The 24,558-nt window shown below is 37.9% G+C and overlaps 1 protein-coding gene across 2 annotated transcripts in view; it reads left to right on the top strand.

Moving 5' to 3' along the window:
* atp2b1a (ATPase plasma membrane Ca2+ transporting 1a) overlaps positions 1-24,558 on the top strand; it is a 78,557-nt gene that overhangs the window by 14,262 nt on the left and 39,737 nt on the right. For both annotated transcript variants that reach the window (XM_061715249.1, XM_061715248.1), the window contains exons 2-6: positions 4,380-4,907; positions 20,580-20,777; positions 22,058-22,315; positions 22,406-22,531; positions 23,885-24,049. In XM_061715249.1, the coding sequence (XP_061571233.1) occupies positions 4,715-4,907; positions 20,580-20,777; positions 22,058-22,315; positions 22,406-22,531; positions 23,885-24,049 (940 nt within the window). In that variant the 5' untranslated portion in view covers positions 4,380-4,714. The remainder of the gene's footprint in view (positions 1-4,379; positions 4,908-20,579; positions 20,778-22,057; positions 22,316-22,405; positions 22,532-23,884; positions 24,050-24,558) is intronic.

Genomic DNA, 24,558 nt, shown 5'->3' with positions numbered 1-24,558 from the left:
TGGAGAATGAGATGATAATGATACGATAGTATTGGTGTCTTCAGATCATTCAAGAATGTGAGGGAGAAGGAGGAGAAAAACAAAACAAGTTTTATCTATTCAATACACAAATTCCTCCACAAATTCTGGGTGCAAAGGCTTCACATATACAACCCATTTCGTCCAAAATTTAACAAACAAATCTTTCTGGAGACGGATGCAAAATGTAATCTTTTCCATCATATATATATCATTTACTACTTTTTTTTTTATTTTAACATTTTCACCCGCCTACCTTTTTAATCCAAGTAGTCACATCATTTAATTCCTGCATGCACGTGGTGTGAAAATGTAATACTAGTATTAATATGTTGCATAACTACTAGGGCTGAAACGATTCCTCGAATAATTCGATTACAAAAAATGATGGAGGAATTTTCTCTACCTCGAGGAATCGTTTAATTTTGCAGCTCAAAGCATCGTATTTCGCCCGGACTACTTTTAATGCGGCACAACGCGCTGACGCCATGCACGTAAAGGAAGAAGAAAGAGGCGGCGGTTATGTTTGGTTTTAGTAAAATGCCGTGCTCACGCATAGATATATATATATATATATATATATATATATATATATATATATATATATATATATATATATATATATATGATGTGCTCAGGCAGTCTGCAATGGCCCAGACGGAGACACATGTAGCTCAGTGCTTAACTTTTATTTTTAATCCACTCTATATTCTTCTGGTCCGTTCCCCTATATGTTCCCCCTCTAACCCGGTACATGCATAGGTTCCTCCAAACATCTGTTCCCGCTACAGTTTTAACTAAAAGAAAACGTGCTTCAATACAACAGGTCTCATAAGTTTATTTTGAACACTGCCAAAACTCAAAATCTTAAAGACTTTAACTTAAAATTAGCTTGACACAAATGAAAGTTCAATTGAAACACGTGGGAAAAAACACCTAATCTTTTAAGTGATGTGTGTTATCAGGTGTAATGTCATTTTTAGGTTAGAAATAAGAACATTTCTTGGTAAGATCCTTAGTTTTTTGAGTGAAGGCAGTGAATTTGGTCAACTGGTGTAAATTCAGGGTTTTTAAATGCACAGCCATGAACCTACTGGAGTATATAATTTAGTCGTAGTAATGTCAATTAACATCTTATGTATATTTATAATTGCTCTTTAACTAAACAAAAATATGTTTTATCCGATTAATCGATGGAATTTTCAGTAGAATACTCGATTACTAAAATATTCGATAGCTGCAGCCCTAATAACTGCAGTCATGTAATTCAGGTAACAGCTAAAAAAAAAACATAACGATATTGGATTGAATCAAATTGCCCTAATTAAAAGGAAAATTAAAGGGTTATTCTCATCTTTGCTTGGGTTGTGTTCAAACTTGCTTTGACTCAGATCTGTAAATCACTTTTAAACCTGATAAAGTTTTCATCCTGATGTGTTGAGTGTTGCGCCAGCGGCACACGCCCAACATGTTGGCACCCACTTTACCGCCGCGTTGCCTCCAGCAACACCCTGTAAGCTCGTGTGACTGAGACCAATCGCTGCGGCTTTTCCAGTTAAACAATTTCAGGTGGCGAATAGTGGGAAACATCTTTTATTTTGTTTTGCACCGCACCAGACTTTTTCATGGGTTGCAAGTATGCACAAACACGCCAATTTAGCACTTAGTTTGTTGCACATGCAGGTCTGGTCTGCCATTGGTTTGCTATGATGTGCAAAACCTTCCCAAATAAAAAAAAACGGCACACATATGCGGCTTTAAAACCAGTATAGAACATTCAGCCTACATTGTGCCTTCTCGTATGCGCGAATGTCACGTGCATTAATACACCCACACACCATTACAGATGCCAACGTTGTGAACCATGCACTGATAATAAGCCAGATGGGCCCTCTCCTCTTTGCCTTGAGGCTGAAGCATCTGTGGTTTTTATTTTTTATTTTTTCTTCTTCCTCCCTAAAACAATTCCATATTTCTCATCAACCGAAAGGACGATTTTCCACTTCACCTGAATCAATCCTCAACTGAGCTGGAGAGCGGAGAGGGCGGAGAGTCTTCCCGGATACTGTTTATATACAGAATTAAAGCGTAATTGTTGTAAACCCTGTTCACTTACACATTTCTGGTCGCGTTTCATGAACTGGAAGTGATTTTCACCATTGAATCTGTTTTGTTTGTGTGAATTAATGAATGTGAATATGAATGCACGTCTTTGATATTTAGTTAGTTTCAATTTATTGTCCATTTGGAAATTTTTCAGTCGGAAAACATGGTCAAAAACAAAAAAAACAGAACAATATACAAGACAATTTGACATAGAACGATTAAGTGCAGTAAAGTACAAAAATATACAATAACATAACTTAAGACAATGAATTTAGTCTTTGATTCTAAAGGGCTTCACACCAAACCTAGTGGATTATGAAATTAAAAATGCATCTATAATTTATTTAGCAGAGCTATATTACAGGACTGGGGATCGATCAAGTAAATGTAAATGTCAAGAATCGATTTTATTCCGATTCTTAAGATTCAGAATCGATTATCACGATTTGATCCGATTCTGATATTGATTTGGGTTAGTGTTATTAAAACTGTTTTTTCAGCTGTTGCATGAATTATATAACTGTAGTTCTGCAACATATTAATACTAGTATTATATTGAGATTCAACAGCAAGTATTGTCAGATAATGATGCAATCAGCTCCCAGAATGCTGATAGAACTGCTTTCAGAAATATCATGTGGCAGAATTATCAAACAGAAATCGGTTTTATTTGGTGTTATTTTTTTCCCACATTCCGTTTTTTTTTTTTTTTTTTTTTTTCCATTTTCAGGCTTTTTCGGTTTTTCATTTTTGAGAATTTGGTTTTTAGCATTTTATGCAAATGTAATCCCAAGACAGTATATAAAGTAATGAAATATTTATTTTTATTTTTATTTATTCAGTTTAAGATTACAGGGACAATGCACATTAATAAACATATCTGTAAATGTGCCAGTTTAGCCATCCTGGCTAACTTTCAACCGCAGTCCCTGGGCAGGTGTGATGGCAACTACACTGTGCACTTCATAAGGGCACATAAGAACACAGAAAAGCACATAAAACACAATAAAAACAATAAATATGTAAAACATTAAACAAATAAAACATACTTCATGTTATTTGAGCAGGTCAGAGAGTATGGTCACACACTTGATTGTCTTTTAACCATGATTTTAACTCAATTTTAAATGAATGTGTCATTGTTTCTGTAAATATAGACAATTTATGCAATTATAACTGAAAACTTTAATGTTTTTATACCTTTAAACATATTTAAAGGCAAAAACATGGTACTAGTTATTCTTGTGTCCAACAAAACATTCCTTTTTTGGGCTTACACCAAAAAATCGATCTTTAGACATCGATTTTTAGGAATTAATGAGAATCGATTTAGAATCGGAAAATCTATTTTTTTCAACACAGGCCTACTATACTAGAGGGTAGGGCTGGGGATCGATTCAAATATCAAGAATCGATTCCGATTCTTAAGATTCAGAATCGATTATCACGCTTTGATTTGATCCAATTCGATCCGATATTTATTTGGGTTAGTGTTAATAAAACTGTTTTTTGAGCTGTTGCATGAATTATATGACAGTAGTTATGCAACATATTACTACTAGTATTATATTGAGATTCAACAGCAAGTATTGCAGCTAATGATGCTGTAAGGACCAATCAGCTCCCAGAATGCTGATAGAACTGCTTTCAGAAACATCGTGGGTCAGAATTATCAAACAGATCCAGGGAGGAAACAGAGGATGAAAGAAATCGCTTTTATTTTTTCCCCATTTATGAGAATTTGGTTTTTAACATTTATGCAAATGTAACCCCAAGACAGTATATAAAGCAAAGAAATATAGACAATTTATGCAATTATAACTGAAAACTTTAATGTTTTCATACCTTTAAACATATTTAAAGGCAAAAACATGGCACCAGTTATTCTCGTGTCCAACAAAACATTCCTTTTTTGGCCATAAACAAAAAAGTACCAAAAGTTGTAATGAAATGATGAAAAAAAAAAAAATATATATATATATATATTTTTTTTTTAAATCCATCTTTAGACATATGAATCGATTTTTAAGAATTAATATGAGAATCGATTTAAAATCGAAGAATCAATCTTTTCAACACAGGCCTACTATATTAGAGCGTATAAAAGATCTTTGGGTCCGGGCAGAGGCGGCACCCTATACCTCCGCCCTGATGATAACAGCATATATTCTGCATTGAGGGGATGAGATATATCACTTGTGGAAACGGAGATGTACATTGAAACTTGACTGTTTTTCTCGTTTTCTCTCTTTCAGATCTGCATGTGTGGTGATCCCTGGTTCTGTGGGTGATCCTTAGTCACGATGAATGACTAGAAAACTCAGCTCTCCCCGGGAAATGGCTTGTTTTGTGATATCCCTACCACCCAACCACCTGGCGTACGCCTGCAGCTGCTTGTGAAGCCTCTCAGCTGTTTATGGGAGCTACAACTGTGTTTGCACTCTTGAGGATTTAAACTTTTTTTTTTTTTTTTTTTTTTTTCCTCCCTTCTTCAAGACACCAATTTTTTTTTTTTTTTTTTTCTATTTTTAACCCCCACTGTCGAGCCAAAGCAGCAGCGCTTTGTGGAAGACCGGGGAGCACCAAGACAATGGCTAACAACTCGTACAGTGGGGTGAAGAACTCCCTGGTGGAGGCCAACCACGATGCAGAGTTTGGCTGCTCGCTCAAAGAACTGCGCTCCTTAATGGAACTGAGAGGCGCCGAGGCGTTAACTAAAATCGGGGAATCTTACGGGGACGTTCAAGGACTCTGCAACCGGCTAAAAACATCACCTATAGATGGTAAGGAAGCGCTTTTACTAAATTCAGCGATGGGCAGGGCTGGGGATCGATTCAAATGTCAAGAATCAATTCCGATTCTTAAGATTCAGAATCAATTATCAAGATTTGATTCGATTCTGATATCAATTTGGGTTTGTGTTATTAACTGTTTTTGAGCTGTTGCATGAATTATATGAATGTAGTTATGTAACATATTAATACTAGTATTATATTGAGATTAAACAGTATTGGCAGGTAATGATGCTGTAAGGACCAATCAGCTCCCAGAATGCTGATAGAACTGCTTTCAGAAACATTGTGTGGGTCAGAATTATCAAACAGATCCAGGGCAGCAAACAGAAATTAAATCGATTTTTTTTTTTTTTTTTTTTTTTTTTTTTTTTTTTTTTTTTTTTTTTTTTCTTCCCATTTTCTGTGTTTTTAGTTTTTGAGAATTTGGTTTTTAGCATTTTATGCAAATTTTAGAAGAACACTTACAGGATACTTGCAAAGATCACTTACAGAGTGAAAAGCATAAACGTTACAACACAAAGAGGCTGACGATCATGTACTTTAAAGTCAACGTCTGTAATAGGGCGAGTCATAATTTTTTTACTTTTAGTGACCCCTCTTTGAGCATTTTCTCAAAAGAAAAGTTAATTTTGTTCAGGAGTTTTCAAAACCAGCACTTTGTTAACGCTTCGACGCCATGTTAATTGTTTAATAGTTTCACACCACGCGCATGTGTGAATTAAATGACGTGACTACTGGGATTAAAGTTCACCGGGCGAAAATGTAATGCAAAAATATATACCGGTATATATCGATCTTTAGACATACGAATCATGTCTTTTTTGCCTTTTTAGTATTTTATGCAAATGTAACCCCAAAACAGTAAATAAAGTCATGAAATATAGACAATTTATGCAAACTTTAATGTTTTCTACCTTTTTAAACATATTTAAAGGCAAAAACATGGCACCAGTTATTCTTGTGTCCAATAAAACATTCCTTTTTTGGGGCATAAGCAAAAAAATACCACAAGTTGTAATGTAATGATGAAAAAAAATCGATCTTTAGACATTTTTTTTTTCAACACAGGCCTATCATTTACTAAATTCAGTGAGTGGTGTCAGGACGACAACACGGTGTCCGAATGCCTGCGGAGACGTGTCATTGGCTGCGTGTTCCACATCACACATACCTTGACATCCCTTCCTTGGAAACACTCGTATGCCGGACAGGTGGCCGGGCCGGCTGGCTCTGACCCGGGCCGGTGTTGGGCTATTTCAGGGCTGGGCCGGGCCGGCTGGCTCTGACCCGGCCGGGCCTGATCTATTTCAGATCTGCCCCCTCGCTCCTCCCTCCCCTTTCACCTCTGTGTCTGCTGGGCCTCAGACGGACCAGCTGTTCACCCGGGCACCGCACCAGTCTGCAGCCCCGGCCTTTGTCCCCCGTCCCTCGTGTGGCCGACGAAATCAGCTGTTTGGCTGAAGAGTAATGATTTTTTAGTAACATGACCGAAATAGTGAGCTAATATATCCGTGCCTCAAATTCTAAACCAAACTTTAGTGGCACATTGACATTTTCTACGCAGTAGTAGTAGTTTATTTGGTCAATCAGTTTCAATTGATACAATACATTGCATTTCATTTCCTTTCGTAGGAAAGAAATAATAAAAAAAAAAGAAGTAAGGACCAAAAGGTGTAGGCTGAAGCCTAAGCTTATTGTGCCTACCCTTTTTTAACTTAGTTTACTTCATAGTTGATACAAATACAACAAGGACAAACAATCTACAAAAATAATAAAACAGCAAAGTAAACACACGTGCAAAACAAGAAGGAAGACAAACGTACAGGACTGTTTCAGAAAATTAGAATATTGTGATAAAGTTCTTTATTTTCTGTAATGCAATTTAAAAACAACAAAAATGTCATACATTCTGGATTCATTACAAATCAACTGAAATATTGCAATCCTTTTATTATTTTAATATTGCTGATTATGGCTTACAGTTTAAGATTAAGATTCCCTGAATATTCTATTTTTTTTAGATAGGATATTTGAGTTTTCTTAAGCTGTAAGCCATGATCAGCAATATTAAAATAATAAAAGGCTTGCAATATTTCAGTTGATTTGTAATGAATCCAGAATGTATGACATTTTTGCATTACAGAAAATAATGGACTTTATCACAATATTCAAATTTTCTGAGACAGTCCTGTAAATATGACAGAAAAATCAAGTAAAAAAACAAACAGAAGACGGATCTCAGAAAAACAACTAACAGAGAAAGTATATAATCAATGTTTAGAGGAAATTAAAAAAAAAAAATCTCTAGAAGAGTGAAAACAAAAGGAAGCCAAAGACCAATCATTACATGTTTTGGTATATAAATATTATTACAACAACAATTATTCTTATTATTTTAATCGCTTCACATAGTATGGAGCATTTTTTATTTATATATATATATATATATATATATATATATATATATATATTAGTTTTGTATCACACTAATGTTCTGTATCTTTCGATTATATTGGATTTATACATCGTTTGAAATTTATTTATTGAACTACAGTTTTTTAATTCATTATTTAGGCTGTTCCATATTTTAACTCCTGTAACCGATATGCATCGTTCTTTAGTATTTATCCTAGTTTTGGTTCTACTGGATACAGGATGGAAGGAAACGCTGCCTTTTTAAAAAAAAAAAAAAAAAAAAAAAATCTTTTGAGGTTTTTATGACAGCACCTCATTTTTTTTAATTTATTTTTTATCTCCAATCTCCGAGTTCCTCTCCATAAACGGTGTTTAATCGCCATCATGACCTTGACTGAACTCTTCTGGTAGGGGATTTTCACTTTGATCCCAGATTAAAACGGCACCACATACTTATTGTAACAGCAACGGTTCTCTGTTGCAGTTCATCATCGCAGGGATTTTTACCCCCCGTCCCCGTCCCCGTCCCCAGGTCTTCATTAAACAATGTGATAAATAGTCTGTTTTTCCTGCAGTAGAAACATCTCATTGCAGCTGCAGCTTTAGCCTGAATATTTAATAATTCCTGACCTCTGATTAACAGTGTAACGGTGGTTACAGTCTTTTCGCCGTCCTCACTCACCCATGGGGGCTTTGTCTGAACTGTGAGAAGTTGCATAATAGGAATTTATCTGTGGAGAGGGCCGGCGTTGCCTAAACCTGCATGCGGTCGCTGACGGGTCGCTGACGGGTCGGTGACGGCAGTGTTCTCTCATATTTGTGGCATGAGTGACTTTGGTTGTTTTGTAAATGCGTTTTGTTCTCCTCCACTCACTGTGAGAGTTACGCTGCTGCTGTTTTTACCTGTTTAAACACTCACTCACGACCAGAGTTGGGTAGTAACGAGTTACATTTACTCCGTTACATTTACTTGAGTAAGTTTTGGGAAATTTTGTACTTTTAGGAGTAGTTTTGAATCACTATACTTTTTACTTTTACTTGAGTAGATTTGTGAAGAAGAAACTGTTACTCTTACTCCGCTACATTAGGCTACGTTGAGCTTGTTACTTTTCTTTTATCCGCGTACGCGTCAATCTCATGACATTACTGAGTGATTCTTTGGGAAAAATTTGGAAAAATGTTTGTTTTTGCATGTTTTATCACATTTAAACGGACTCAAACACACACAGAGTTTCTATGAGTTCATGGGCTTGTTCTAGTTCTGCCTGGTTAAAAAAGAAAAGTGCAAAGGCTGGAAATTTTGTGCTACTTGTTAGGGGTGGGCGATATGACCTAAAATTAATATCACGGTATTTTTCATCTTTTGAACGGTGACGGTATAATATCACGGTATTTTTTGGTACGTTTTGGGAGGAGTAGCCTGTCCTGTCCCTTTATGTGAATAAGGTTAATATTTTTATAATATAATAAGTAAATGGTAGTTTCCTTATCAAAAAGAGACATGGGAGAGTATTATGCATTCTCAACATATTTATTTGGCAAAAAACCTAAGGATCTTACATATATATATATATATATATATATATAATATTTATTTTTATTATATTATATTTTAAATATTTTGTAAACCTGTCTTAAAATGTAATACTGGACCTCGGTTGGGCTGGTTGGACAGCGGGTGGTGGAAAATTTCCCTTAATTTTAAATCCAAAACTTGACAGGTTTATGCCATGAGTATTCATATACAGTAATCCCTTGTTTTTCGAGAGGGTTACGTTCCAAAAAGAACCCGTGATAAGTGATATTCACATAGTAGCAACCCTTTTTTTTTATAATTATTATACAAAGCTTCAGATTGCGGAGTTCAGCACCGCCTCGCACGTATTTCACTGCTCTTCTGAGCCGCTCCATCCCGACTCGCGCTGCAGCGTCTTTTTCTTCTAAAGCCCGCGGTACAGGTGTGTTTTTTCGAGAGAAGAACATGGTTATGGGTATTTTTTTGTCACTCTTTTTTTCTTCTGGGCAAAAAGATTCTTTTAAACCGACATTCATTAATTTTGTCTCCATCTTGAAGTCGGTGATTGGTATTCCAGCAGGTTGAAACAGCGCTCTGCGCTCCGCTGCCGTCAAAGACCCGCCCAGCTCTACTTCTGATTGGCTGGTGTTAGTTTGGTTGAGCCAGAGCTGCTTTCCTCTCATTCCATTGGTAGACGTACTCGGTTGACTCAAACTTTTTTTTTCCTCTCAAACCTTTTTTTTTTTTTTTTTAAAGCACTCAAACTCGCACGCCGAGAAAAAAAACTCCGTACGCCGGAGATCCGGCACAGTGCCGGAATACTTTAAGCCCTGCATTTCTTACTACTCTTGTCGTAAGGTGTAGCAGCATAAACGATGCCTGCAGTGAAAGCTGTGTAGTCCTGGCACTGCTGCTCCGCTGGTGCTGCTCTAGCACCAGCGGAGCAGCGGAGCAGCGGTCCCAGCAGCAGCTGCTGGTCCCACTTGCGCTCGTTTTGGCCCGGGTTGCCTCTTCATATTCACGGGCGTGCGTGTTTTTTAAGTGATGAAACAGGTTGCTTGTGTTTCCACCTCTTGCTGTCACAACACAGCAGCAAACCTTGCATATCACCGACGTTTTTAATGCCTTATTTAGGCTTATTATTTTATAATTGATTTATTACGGTATTGACGGTATTGCAAAATCCATGTCGTGGCGCAGTGTTACACCGGTGATGACTATGACACCGGTGTACCGCCCACCCCTACTACTTGTGCTTAATTTATTTTTTATTCTGTTATTTTATTTATTAAAATACTTTTATTTTTATTTTTATTTTTTTTATTTAATTTGCCCGAAGAATATTATTTTGTACTTTTACGTATTACTTTAAGATTATTTTAATTTAAGCTTTTTTTTTTTTTTTTTTTTTTATTTAATTTGCCTGAAGATTATTATTTTGTACTTTTATGTATTTAAGATTATTTTAATTTAAGCTATTTCTTTTTTTTTTTTTTTTATTGATTTAATTTGCCTGAAGATTATTATTTTGTACTTTTAGGTGTTAAAAAATAAATCAGACGTTACTCAACAGTTACTCAGTACTTGAGTAGTTTTTCCACCAAGTATTTTTTTTACTTTTACTCAAGTAATTATTTGGATGAGTACTTTTAATTCTACTTGAGTCATATTATTCTGAAGTAACAGTACTTTTACTTGAGTACAATTTTTGGCTACTCTACTCACGACACTTACAGGACTGTCTCAGAAAATTAGAATATTGTGATTTTCTGTAATGCAATTACAAAAACAAAAATGTCATACATTCTGGATTCATTACAAATCAACTGAAATATTGCAAGTCTTTTATTATTTTAATATCGCTGATCATGGTTTACAGTTTAAGAAAACTCAAATATCCTATCTCAAAAAATTAGAATATTCTGGGAATCTTAATCTTAAAATGTAAGCCATAATCATCAATATTAAAATAATAAAAGGCTTGCAATATTTCAGTTGATTTGTAATGAATCCAGAATGTATGACATTTTAGTTTTTTTAATTGCATTACAGAAAATAAAGAACTTTATCACAATATTCTAATTTTCTGAGACTGTCCTGTACTGTACCTGGATTATCAACACACATTTCAGTCTGAGACGTCAGGATTTGAAACGGGATGGATTGTTGGGCTCCTGCGGATCACAGGACCGTTTTTACTCGTGCGAGTTATTTGCAGCTGCGCCGCACTGATAAGCTCGACTGGGTCCACATCATGTTTCCTCTCGCGGCAGGTGCTTAGTATGCAGCCACTGAGTTTTGACACTTTTCAATCGGCTCATTCGTCACTGGCTTGAGAAATTAATCCATCATTTAAGATTACAGGGAGTCTGACAATTGAAAAGGGATTTCTAATTAGCTGGTCGGTCATTTTCTCAAAGCTCTTAAGCCAATCCTTCACTAATCCTTCACATTTTCCAAGCTTACGTTTTTTTTTTCCCCCCTTCCATGTTGTGTATAAAAATATATATGCAGCGTAGTGGCTTGGATGAAGCTAATTTTAATTTAACTTGTCAGTGCTGCAGGAGTTTTTAAATGGTGGCATTTAGGGCTGGATGTCACCAGAGAGCTGCTCTTCAGTTACATGTTAATTCATTGTGATTCAGATTGATTTGGCAATTAACATACCGATGCTCTGAGTTTAAAGAGGGATAATTATACTAGCTGCTTTATAAATTGTGTAAATGAATGCAGCAAAAAGCTTATTCGGCTGTTACATGCGTCTCTTTGACAGATGCACCTCATTAACCCGCTGCTGCAGCGTTCTGACATTAAAAAGAGGCCGTTATGCAAATGCCGAAAGGAAAAAAAAAGCAAAGGCCTGATTATTTTTGGTTTTCCTAAAACTGTCTCTATTACGTCTCTTTGAGTTTCCATTAAGATGAGCATCAAAATCTGAAGTAAAGGTGGAGCTCACTCCGACGTGTAGTCTGCTGTTATTTGAAGTTTACTCCCTCTCTGCTGTGTTTTTATTTATTTTCAAGCTTTCATCTTTAACCTTTCAGCCTTTCATGTTTTTCCTCCTTGCTTGGGAAGCTGGATATTAAAATTTTAATATAATTTGAACATGTTTAGACTTTAAAATCAGTTTACTAATGATGAGGAGGCTTATTCAACATGTGAAACATCATCTGCTCTTCTCAGCTTGTGGAGTCTGACATTATTACATTAGTGTTTTCATTTCATCATCCCAAACAAAACAGTCTGTAATTACTTATCAGATAGTCCGGCCACCTCTAATCAGCGTTGTTGGCTTTTATTTTCTTCTTTAGCGTTTAATTTTGATCAAATTGACTATGAATGTGTGGGTTTCTGTCTCTCTAGACACAACGCCCCCTCATTTAATGATAAGATCCCTTAAATGACAACTTACTTGGCTATAATTCAGAAGTCGGCTAAATCCTACTGCTGTTTTTTTTTGTGTCTGAGGATTCTCATTGAGATATTAATGGCCAGTCCCAATCCCCCCCTAGTCCTACTTTTCAGTCCTACCCCTAAATTTTGCGCGTTCCTGTGAGGGTAGTGGTGTCCCAATTCCTCTTTCCATCTAGGGCTAGTGGACATAACGAGGGTTAGTGTGTATGAATCTAGCCCTTCACAGCGAGGGATTTCAGATACTGACTCGCCGACCGAGGGCCAGAATAATTTCCCAGAATGCTTTACGTCATCATTTGCAGACTGAATCAAACAAAAAAACATGGCGGACATTTCTAATTTTTAGTGAATATTTTTGATATAATTTCTGCATAAAAATGCGTTTTGATTACATTTCTAACGAGAAATATACAGGACTGTCTCAGAAAATTTTAATATTGTGATAAAGTTCTTTATTTTCTGTAATGCAATTTAAAAAAAAAAAAATAAATAAATAATGTCATACATTCTGGATTCATTACAAATCAACTGAAATATTGCAAGCCTTTTATTTTAATATTGCTGATTATGGTTTACAGTTTAAGATTAAGATTCCCAGAATATTTTTTTGAGATGGGATATTTGAGTTTTCTTAAGCTGTAAGCCATGATCAGCAATAATAAAATAATAAAAGGCTTGCACTATTTCAGTTGATTTGTAATGAATCCATGAATGCATTACAGAAAATAAAGGACTTTATCACAATATTCAAATTTTCTGAGACGGTCCTGTATATTTTACTTTCATAATATTCACTCAGTGAATGTACATAATCACTCGCTTGCTCGTTGTTGCGTTGTATCTTCAGACCTCGCCAGAATAAAGGCTGATTTATGGTTACACCAACGCGTAGGTTACGCGGCGCTGCGCGCTGTACGCCGCGTAACCTACGCCGTAGGCTCTGCGTTGATTTAACGCGGAACCATAAATCGCCGGCGGCTCTTCTCATCTCCCGAAAACATCGGAGCAAATTTCTTAACAGGCGTTATTTGGATAAACTGAGCCCAGGTTGGGGATCTTAACGGTTACTTTTACGGCTGAAAAAATATTAAAACTTAATAAAGTGGCATATTAACAGCGCTACAGCGGAAATTAAAACAGCTTTTAGCTCTCAGCTTCCTGATATGGTGTGACGTTTGTGCAAACGTAACTACGCAGTCGCTTACGTACCCGAACGTAAACCACGCAGTGACGGAGCAAGTGGTGTCCCAATCCCTAGGGAACATTACAAGGGCCCTACACCTGTGGCTTCATCTTTAGGGCTAGTGGTAGAAAGTAGGGGGTGTATTGTGATTGGCCCAAAGTCTGTTCTCGGATGGAGGCTGAAAACTCTCGTTTGAATTCATCTTGATGCGTGTAAGACTTCCTGCCGGGTAGACGTGTCATATGTCCAGAAGCTGCCAGGGTTCACAGGGAAATGGGAAGGTATGCCGAGCCACTTGCAGTAATCTCTGGCTTGAAAACGCTGATTTAGGAGCACAATTGCTGTCTTGTTTACTAATATGGAGTTATTACAGTCGGACAACAGGGTTGTGGTTTGTGCTGCCGATGGCTGTCCAGATTTTACAACCTTAATCTGTGAAATTGATAAAAGTTAAAACTTGATTTGTGTTAGTTATGCCACTTTGAGTAATCTATAATTGATCAGATTCCCCAGTGTCTTTGGAGACACTGTGAGCCCCTTTGATTGTAAAATTTACTGCTTTTCCAGTGAAACCGGGCGGTTTATGATCTTATTCGGTGGAATTTCCGAAAGGTCAGAATTCTTGCTTTCCAGTGTCACGCTACACACTCTCACACTCATCAAAAACATTTTTAGGACACTTTATTAAAGTGCAGCGTTATAATTCAGTTCAATTAACAAAGCTCGGTTAGACTAGCGTTTATTTATGTGCAGAAATATCAAAAATGGAGGTTTAAATTCATGAGAAAGGGATGATGTGAACTGGTCTGATTTCAGTTTCCCCTGATGAGGGATTTAATTAAAAGGTGTTGAAAGTTGCTCAACACGTAGGACTTTCAGTTGTAGTTTGAGCAGATGTCATGGATCCCAGGATTTAGTGATTACTAATCATAAGGGATTAACCCTTGTGCTGTTTTTGGGTCAAGGAAGGGTGGAGGAATGAAGGAAAGAAGAAAGTAAGGAAGAAAGGAGAAAAGAAAGAAAGAAGGAAGGAAGGAAGTAGGAAAGGGAGTAAGGAAGGGAGAAATGATGGAAGGAAAGGAGGTAAGGAAGAAAGGAGTAAGGAAGGAAGGAAGTAGGAAAGGGAGTAAGGAAGGAAGGAAGTAGGAAAGGGAGTAAGGAAGGGAGAAAAGAAGGAGGTAAGGAAGAAAGGAGGAAGGAAGGAAGTAGGAAAGGGAGTGAGGAAGGAAGGAAGTAGGAAAGGGAGTAAGGAAGGGAGAAAAGATGGAAGGAAAGAAGTAAGAAAGGAGAAGTAGGAAAGGGAGTAAGGAAGGGAGAAAAGATGGAAGGGAGGAGAGAAGGAGGTAAGGAAGAAAGGAGGAAGGAAGGAAGTAGGAAAGGGAGTGAGGAAGGAAGGAAGTAGGAAAGGGAGTGAGGAAGGAAGGAAGTAGGAAAGGGGGTAAGGAAGGGAGAAAAGATGGAAGGGAGGTAAGGAGGAAGGAAGGAAGTAGGAAAGGGAGTAAGGAAGGGAGAAAAGATGGAAGGAAGGAAAGAAGGAAGTAAGGAAGAAAGGAGAAAAGGAAGGAAGTAGGCAAGGGAGTAAGGAAGGGAGAAAAGATGGAAGGAAGTAGGAAAGGGAGTAAGGAAGGGAGAAAAGATGGAAGGAAGGGAGAAAGAAAGGGAAGAAGGAAGGAATGGATAAAATAAGGAAAGAAGGAAGGAAATGCAAAGAAGGTAATAAAGGAACGAATGACGGAGTAAAGGAGGGTAAAAAAGGAGGAAAAGAGGAAAGGAAGAAGGAAGGAGAGAGCATGGCAGGAGGAAAGAAGGATAGAAGAATTAGGTAATTTCGACCCAAAGACAGTACAAGGGTTAATATACGTGGAAAGCCAATCTACTGTCTAATGTAAACATCTGTGTTTTATTCTCACAAGTGACTTTGTTTTTCTAAGGCTACTGAAGAAGTTAGTTTTAAATCTACACTTGTTTGTAACTGATTTAATGTTGTAATCACTTGTACAATTGAACTATCAGTGTTTTTAACACACTTCCTCAGGCAGATAATGTTTGTAGGACAAATGCACCAAAGGACATTGACACACAGTTCCTGCAGAAGCTTGTTTTGCTTTATCAAAGGAAGTTTTGAGCTTTTTTTTTTGCTTGTTTTTTTGCAGAAACCCAGAATGAAGGTCTACTTTGACCCCTAACTGTGGATTAAAACGACCGTCCTCCTCAGGGTCGGTTGGGGACAAACACCCAGATTAGACGGTTAATGATTAGCCGCTAGATTTGAGTGCTAAAATGATGTGAGGAGCCAAGGCCAACTTATTTTGTTTGTGTGTCCAGTGGAGAGATGACACCTCGATTGTCCTGTCGCTTGTATTTATCGCTCTAACACAAAGGGAAAACATGGTGTAAAATTGAACGGGGGTATTAGCTGTCAGCGTGTTTTCATTAGAGGAGAACCAGAATTAAAGGAGACGATGAGAGACGGCACCAGGCAGCTCTGTCGGACGAACCCCACGGCCCTCCCGTGTGTGCTCCTCGCTCTCCTTTCACAAAACTATCTTCATATTGGCTTGTAATGTCAATGAAGTAAATGACTAACGATGCAGAACGAGTATTTTTTATTGACGTTGGAGTGAGAAGTGTAATCAGAAAAAGGAGCATGCAGCTCTGCTGCAGGCCCTAAAGGGGGAGTCTCACGCGCTGCATCCAGTTTTTATGGATTAAATTGGTCACATTGCATCAGGAATGTGATAAATGGCTCATTACATGTGTAATAAAGCAGCGAGCCAGGCTTCAAATTAAAGAACCGGTAGCTTAAACAGGTACTTATGCGATGGAGGTTATGATGATGGCAGGGTTGAGGGTTGGAGTCGTGTGAAAATCTTCCCTCTGGAGCCTCTTCTACCTGACGACAGGCTGCAAGCCGTCATCGCAACTTGGGTAGGTGGTCAGGACCGTTGGGGCCTCTGAAGCCCCGCCAAGGCCACACAGGAAGTTATTTCAGACTGATAGGATAACTATTCATCTATGGAGAGTTGAATATCAATGGTCGACCTATCAGGCACGTTGCCGGAGCACCGTGAGAAAGCCTAATCAAGATTTTTTGTTAACAGTCTACATTTCATGGGGCACTGGGAGTTAGCCGTGACGATGTAACGGTTTTGGTTGTTTGCTTGCTTTGAAATGGTACGTCCAGAGCCGTCTGGGAGATTTGCGAGGCCCTGTGCGAAATGGCCGGGGGGAGCCATTTCCGATGTCGGATCGGTGATTTTTGTAACAAATTTATCAAACGTGCCTTTCAGAGAGGCATTAAACTCTTCCATTTTCTTTAGTTTTTTTCTTTTTTCATTCCCTGGTGGAAATTTCCTGAATCTGTCTCGTTCTCTCGACATTGTGTGACAGTTTGTTCCAACTCCACCGTCTGGATCAGAGCAGCTTGTGTCTGCGCTTGGTCTGACCAGAGACGTTGGTCTGACGCAGTTGTATTGAACAACAGACACGCGCAGCTGCGCAGAGACATCAATCAGCAAACACATCATTGCACATATATTTATTGATATGCACAGACTAGTACACATTTAGGTCTGTAATGGAACGTGACTGTTGATATTTATAAAGGAAAGAAGGAAAAAAAACGAGAGAAAAAAAAAACGGCCCATAGCGCAAGGCCCCGTGCGGTCGCACGGTTCGTACACCCCTTGCGGCGGCCCTGGGTACGTAAACCAGTAACAAAGGTGCTTGGCTCTGAAACGCTGATGAACCGCTTCCACGAGCAGACCTGGTTTCCAGTCGTTTATGTTCATAAAAGCTTCCATGGTTTTTATTTTTTATTTTTGCCTTGCATTTATCTTGGTGTCATCTCATCGTTGGATGGAAAGTCTGTAATCTGTAAAGTAAAGTTTGTAACTACGCAGTCGCGTAGTTACGAACTGTAAAGTCTGTAAAGTTGCTGTCGTCAACCAAAATTATGACTAAATATCGTCGTCAACGAACCTTTATCACCGGAGGAAAAGGAGACGAGACACAACGAAAATGCTGGTCATGTGACGATAATGATGATTAAATATATATTAAATAGTAATGCAATATCGTAGACGAATAAAAACGAGACTGATATGTAAATTATAAAATAAAAACTGCTAAAATGTGTCTTCATTATTGTTGACCAAAACGAGACGAAATGTTCTAACAAAGATCCTGAATATCCATTTTTCAAGTAGTTTCCTCTGGTTTAGTTGCCACAAAATCACAGGAGAAAATAAGCTCTAGGTTCACGTTATTAAAAACAAAGTTACATAGAGAAACACGGGGATCTGCTCTGGGGAGAAGAAGAAGAAGATCCATCTTTGGATACACTTTCCTACAAAGACGTGGAAAAGAAAATCCAATGTGTTGTCGGAAAAGAATAAGATGGGGAGAAATGTGGAAAAATAAATATGTTGTAAACTCAAATTAGAGTCTTCTGTATCTGGAATGAATGAAGATAACCTTGTTTGAATTGTAAAATGGGTTTGGCTAAATACAATCTTTGACTAAAACTAGACTAAAATGGTCCTGGACAATTCTGACTAAAATAAGACTAAAATGCTCAGACTTTTAGTCGACTGAAACTTGACACTTGACTAAAAGGAGAATGAACGTGACTAAAACTAATAAACTAAAATGATAGCTGGACACAAAGACTAGACTGAAACTAGAACTGAAACAGGCTGAAGAAAAAAACACTAGTGATCTGTGAACTCCGGCCTTCAGTGACGCTGCTGGACAAAACTAGTTCAAGAAAGGATGTTTGGGTTGTGTGACATCATCAGACTTAAAGGGGACCTATTATGAAAACCAGGTTTTCTCTTGCTTTAACATATATAAAGTGGCCTCCCCTCAGCCTGCCAACTCAGAGAAGGAGGAAAGCAACCAAATTCTGCAGTGTCTGTACAGCCGCCCGGATGAGCCGTCCAGTGTGATGTGGATCTACGAGCTGTTCAGATTTGGCGCATTTTTGTTACGTAACCAAAATGCAAACCACGCCCACAACTATAAAACCGTGTAACTGCAACAGCGTCCGACTATCGTAGCACTGCGTGACATCGGACGCTCTCTGTCCATCTCCCTCCAGCAGCTGCCACTTTATTGAGGTTTTTGTAGTGAAATGAGGAGGAATCATAGAGATAACTTCTCATTTCAACTAACTGGATCAGCCGTTCCTCATCATGACTGTTTCCTACAGCGCTTTCAACCGGATTTCAACGCGAGAAAATAGAAGCAGGGCGTCCGACAAATGTTCAGCTCAAAACGGCGTGTCGTGCTGCGTCGCTGCGTCCAGTTAGGACAGTCCAATAGAAAATAAAGCAATGGAATTGATTTTGACGCTGACGCTCACTCGCATCGCATCCAGTTATTAGGACACAGTGTAAATAACTCCGCCGGCCGGAGCTTCCGCCATTTTTTCGTAGCGATGTATCGCGTCATTCAGGCAGCCAATCAGCACAGAGCCTCATTATCATAGCCCCGCCCACTCAGAATCCTGCATAGATAATGAGGTTAGAGAATGGGAAGATAAAGACATGGTTTAGAGGCTGAATTTCTAATTTATTTAGCAAAAACAATCAAAAGCTTGTTTTTAAGACATTCAAGGCCTGTTTAAAATAGGTATTAGATGCCATAATAGGTCCCCTTTAAAATCAGATTTTGGTCCCATCAAACGTGTCCAAGATTATTCATCTGTTGTAATGATTTCCACAGCGCCTCTAGTCCGTGTTTGTTCATCCTCCTGATGACTTTCTCTCTCCAGCTACCGCTTTACGCCGCGAAGCTTCGTTCATCTGTCAGAATCTCTCCTCTTCATTAGTTTCAGTCCTTTGCACAAACCCCGCCGACCCCGGCCCACCCCCATCTGGCTGCCAGAACAGTTTCACAGTCACTCGTCCCCGGCTCCCACTTCTACTCCAACTTCCCTCCTGCACACATGCATAAATACACGCCAGCGTCTACACACCAACAAATACACACACATGCAGACAAACGTCCGTCCAGTTTGCACACTCAACCACTCGCGGTCAGCGTGAATAGGAGTGAAAAACTGTCATGCATCATCAAATGTGCGAAGGCTCTTTTGAATATCCAACCATGCCTTGCATGCACAGGCATTTGAATGGGTTTGCTGCAGAATGCAGTCGTGAATGGGTCCCGGGGCCAAACACACGTGTAGACGGTAATCTAAAGGGACACGGCGGCACATAAGCACCCCTTTAGTCTGAATCGGATCCAACCTTTGGTTGTCTGGTCTTTGTATTGATTAGGCCGTGTGTTGGATGCCGCTCTGACCTCTGGCCCGCGCTCTCTGGCCTCGCCTGAAAGAGGGGAAAATGTTGGACATGCCCACATTGTTGTCCAGCATTGTCTCGGAACCCCGTGTCCCTGAAAACGGTGATGAATCCCAGTGTCAGGGAATGCTTACTTTTACTTTTGCGTGCAAAAAAAGCTCACTTCCTGTGAAGCTGAATGTCTGCAGTAGCTCAAAAGTGTGTGTCATCTAACGAGGACTTTCTCTCTGCAGGATGTATTTTTTAGTGATGCACCGAAATGAAAATTTGTGACCGAAACCGAAAATAATAATAAACACTTGGCCGAATACCGAACAATACCGAACATGGTTCTTCAGCAGTTTTTCATTTATTTTGCCAATTTTTTCACCATTGCATAAATCAAATACATTTGATTTAGGCATGCTTTTCAAAGAAAAAAATCTTTTACAAAATTACAAGGTAGAAAATACTTATTGAACATAAAAAAATGATTTTTTTTTAATTTCCCAGCATTATGTTGTTTTGGTTCCACCTCCTGGTGAATGTTAGGTAAAATTCTTATGGGGTTAGTTTTTGGTTGGCCAACGATTTATGTAGTGCGCAACGTTACGGGACGGAGCGGCCAGTCTATTTCCTTATTTTACAACGCCGTTATTAATTGTTCGTTTTTTTTCCCCACTTATTCCACCGAACACCGAAAGTGTTTTTTTGCCATTTTCGGCCGAACAATTTCGGTTACTGAACAATCGGTGCATCACTAGTATTTTTGAGTTTTGTTGTCTAAATCTCAGAAAAACCTGTGTTTGGGAATTAAGTACTTGTTCTTTCCTTTTTCCTTCCAGGTCTAAGTGGACAGCCTGCTGACATCGAGAAGCGGAAAACAGCATTTGGGGAAAATTTAATACCCCCCAAAAAAGCTAAAACTTTCTTACAATTAGTGTGGGAGGCACTACAGGATGTCACGCTGATTATATTAGAAGTGGCAGCCATAGTTTCACTAGGCCTTTCTTTTTATAAACCACCGGGCGGAGAAAAAGAAAGTAAGGACCGACCTTTTCTACATCTTATTTTTGTTATAATTTCAAAATAAAAGCATATTTACATGTTTTGTTTTCCCTTCTGGTTCATTGCTCTCCAGTGACTGACCCCCCTCTCCTGTCGCTCTTTTCACACCGTCTGTCTGTACAAAGCAGGACTGACGCACCTTTGTTGCACACCAGCGTCACACTTGTTGAATTTGTTTTTAAAAAACTGCTCGTCACTCTTCGATCGAGCAACATTACACGGGAGGGGCAGCGATGCAGAAAACCTTCCTCCCAATGATGCTGCTGCATTGCAAAAACTCAATCTTAACAAGAATATTTGTCTTATTTCTAGTTAAAATCTCATTACACTTAAAACAAGACTCATCACTGGAAAAGATAACAATTTTCACCTGTTTCAAATAGATTTTCCCTTAAAATAAGTAGAAAAATCTGCCAGTGGAACAAGATTGTTTTGCTTGTAATGAGAAGATAAATCTGGTCCCACTGGCAGATTTTTCTACTTATTTCAAGTGAAAATGTACTTGAAACAGGTGAAAATTGTCAAATAACAACTTATTTTTCTGGTAATGACTCTTGTTTTAAGTGTAATGAGATTTTTTGACAAAAAAACTAATAAGACAAATATTCCTGGTAAGATTTTGAGTTTTTGCAGTGTTATCTTTTTTTATTTGGCCATCATGGTGCAAGCACAGTGTGAAAACAGCGATTGATTGATTGATTTATTTTTTATTTATTTTGTACATGTAAAAGCCAATTAAACAATTACAAGATAAGATAAGAAAACAACAAAACAAAGAATTTCATACTTTAACACTTAATATCTTAATATCTTAATATGTGCAAAAAGGAGAAGGAAGAAGTGTAAACTAATCATTTATAAACAAGTATTTATAATAACTAACTACCGGTATACTATAATTATATTCACACATCTACCTATACATATATACACTTAGTTGAGTATTTAATACATATGTACATACATGCCCATATAAATATACTTTTTTACACCATACTATTTCTATATTAACTCTGTCTGCTATATATATATATATATATATATATATATATATATATATATATATATATATATATATATATATATATATAATTATATATTCCTCTTTGTACCTTATGAAAATCATGTTTTTATATCTGTTTCTAAACTGGTTAATGTTTGGACAATGCCATTGATCGTACGTGATTATAAACTGACAGCTTTTGTGACGTTTTCAGCTCTGTGGATAAAGCGCTCTCCTCTCGTCTGCTTGCAGATTGTGGACGAGCCGCGGGTGGAGCGGAGGACGAGAACGAGGCGGAGGCGGGCTGGATCGAGGGCGCCGCCATCCTGCTCTCGGTCGTCTGCGTGGTGCTGGTGACGGCGTTCAACGACTGGAGCAAAGAGAAGCAGTTCCGGGGCCTCCAGAGCCGCATCGAGCAGGAGCAGAAATTCACTGTCGTCCGCGCGGGACAAGTTATCCAAATTCCTGTGGCCGAAATAGTGGTCGGGGACGTTGCACAAATAAAATATGGTAAGAGAGGATCTCCTCTTAGGAAATCCCAAGTAAATTAAAAACAAATGCACTTTAATAGTGAACTGAGGTTGTGTTTGTGTGCGTCAGGTGACCTCTTGCCCTCCGACGGCGTTTTAATCCAAGGCAACGATCTCAAGATCGATGAGAGTTCACTCACGGGGGAGTCGGACCATGTCAAGAAAACGCAAGAAAAGGATCCCATGCTGTTATCAGGTAACACGCAGCAGAATCTGTGGTTTTTTAACCAATAAAGCTGCAAAATCAAAGTGATTTATTGCTGAGTTTATGACCAATCAGTGTAGGATGAAACGTTTGTTCTGATATGTATAATTTAAAGAAGTCTCAATGACATTGATGGTGAGTTGCTGGTCCTCTTGATGTTCAATGTGACTGCTTATTTAGATTTTAGTTACAATTACAAAATAAAAGCATATTTACTTGTTGTAAAGACGTAAATACTACCAGGAAGAATAGTTTGTCCCACTTTTGGTGACAGCTAATGGGGATCCCTCAGCTGGCCATATTTTTTAAATATACAGGACTGTCTCAGAAAATTTGAATATTGTGATAAAGTTCTTTATTTTCTGTAATGCAATTTAAAAAAAAAAAAATAAATAAATAAATAAATCATACATTCTGGATTTATTACAAATCAACTGAAATATTGCAAGCCTTTTATTATTTTAATATAGCTGATTATGGCTTACTGTTTAAGATTAAAATTCCCAGAATATTCTAATTTTTTGAGATAGATATTAAAATAATAAAAGGCTTGCAATATTTCAGTTGATTTGTAATGAATCCAGAATGTATGACATTTTTGTTTTTTTTAATTGCATTACAGAAAATAGTATTCAAATTTTCTGAGACAGTCCTGTAAATTGGTATTAGATCCTTTTCCTTGGATTGTTTCCTGGATTGTTTATTCCAACCATTTACTGCTGCATTCAGTTTCCCTGAAAGAAATAAAGGAATATATTTTGTCTTATACACGATGGCCCAAATAAAAGTTTTCCCCGGCAACGACGGAGGACGCTGGTAACGGACAAAAGTCCAATTAAACGGCTGAGATTGTTGAGCAATTACGGATTTATTTAATTAAGATTTTTTTAGCAAGGCTACCACTTTCCTCATCACTTTTGCTTTTGTTCTCTTCTGTTATTTGCCTTTTTCTTTATAAATGGACAAGATAGTGTGACGCTGAGTGCAGACCACGAGCTGCCTCTCAGAGTTGCATTAATTCACCGAGACTGACAATAACCCTTTGATTAAAGACATCTGATGAAAGGTTTGGAGAGCTTTTGCATTCGTAACTGTTGCTTTCTTTCTACTCCCTGGTGCAATGTTTCTTTTGTATCGATTGCTTTTGATTTGAAAACCTGCATTTGTCATCTCTCGATGTCCGGCTTAACTTCCCGCTTTGGAGGCCTTTTTTCACACACGATGATTTAGCTCAATATTTTCATCCAAATCAAAGTGGGGGAAGAAAAAAAAGAGCGTTTGAAACGTCGTAGGTCGTTTAGTCGGGAGGTTTCCTGACGTTTTGTTTTTCTCCTCTGTTCAAAGGCACTCACGTAATGGAGGGCTCAGGGAAAATGCTGGTCACTGCTGTGGGTGTCAACTCTCAAACTGGAATTATCTTCACTTTACTCGGGGCGGGAGAGGACGACGGCGATGAGGATGAGGAGGAGAAGAAAAAGGAAAAAGAGGAGAAGAAGAAACAGAGAAAAAGTTAGTATGATCAATGAACCCGGCATGTAACGTTGAAACTGTCCCCCATGATTGATTTTTGATTGATTTTTTAACTTTTTTATTTTGTACATGTAAAACACAACAATTAAAAGAGAAGATAAGAAAGCAAAACAAAGAATTTCATCCTTTAACACTTAATATCTTAAGTGTAAACTTATTTAATCCTACCCCCATTCACTAATCATTTATTAACAAGTATTTATAATAACTAACTATACTATGCACTGCAAAAACTCCAAATCTTACTAAGAATATTTGTCTTATTTCTAGTTAAAATGTCTCATTTTTAGTCAAAAAATCTCATTACACTTGAAACAAGAGTCATTATCAGAAAAATAACTTGTTATTTGACAATTTTCACCTGTTTCAAGTAGATTTTCACTTGAAATAAGTAGAAAAATCTGCCAGTGGAACAAGATTTTTTTTGCTTGTAATGCAAAAATAAATCTTGTCCCCCTCTTGTTTTAAGTGTAATAAGATTTTTTGAC

The sequence above is a fragment of the Cololabis saira genome, chromosome 23, assembly GCF_033807715.1.
Source record: "Cololabis saira isolate AMF1-May2022 chromosome 23, fColSai1.1, whole genome shotgun sequence".
Lineage (NCBI taxonomy): Eukaryota > Metazoa > Chordata > Actinopteri > Beloniformes > Belonidae > Cololabis > Cololabis saira.
The sequence above is the reverse complement of the archived record's forward strand: the minus strand, read 5'-3'. Positions and strand labels throughout refer to the sequence as shown.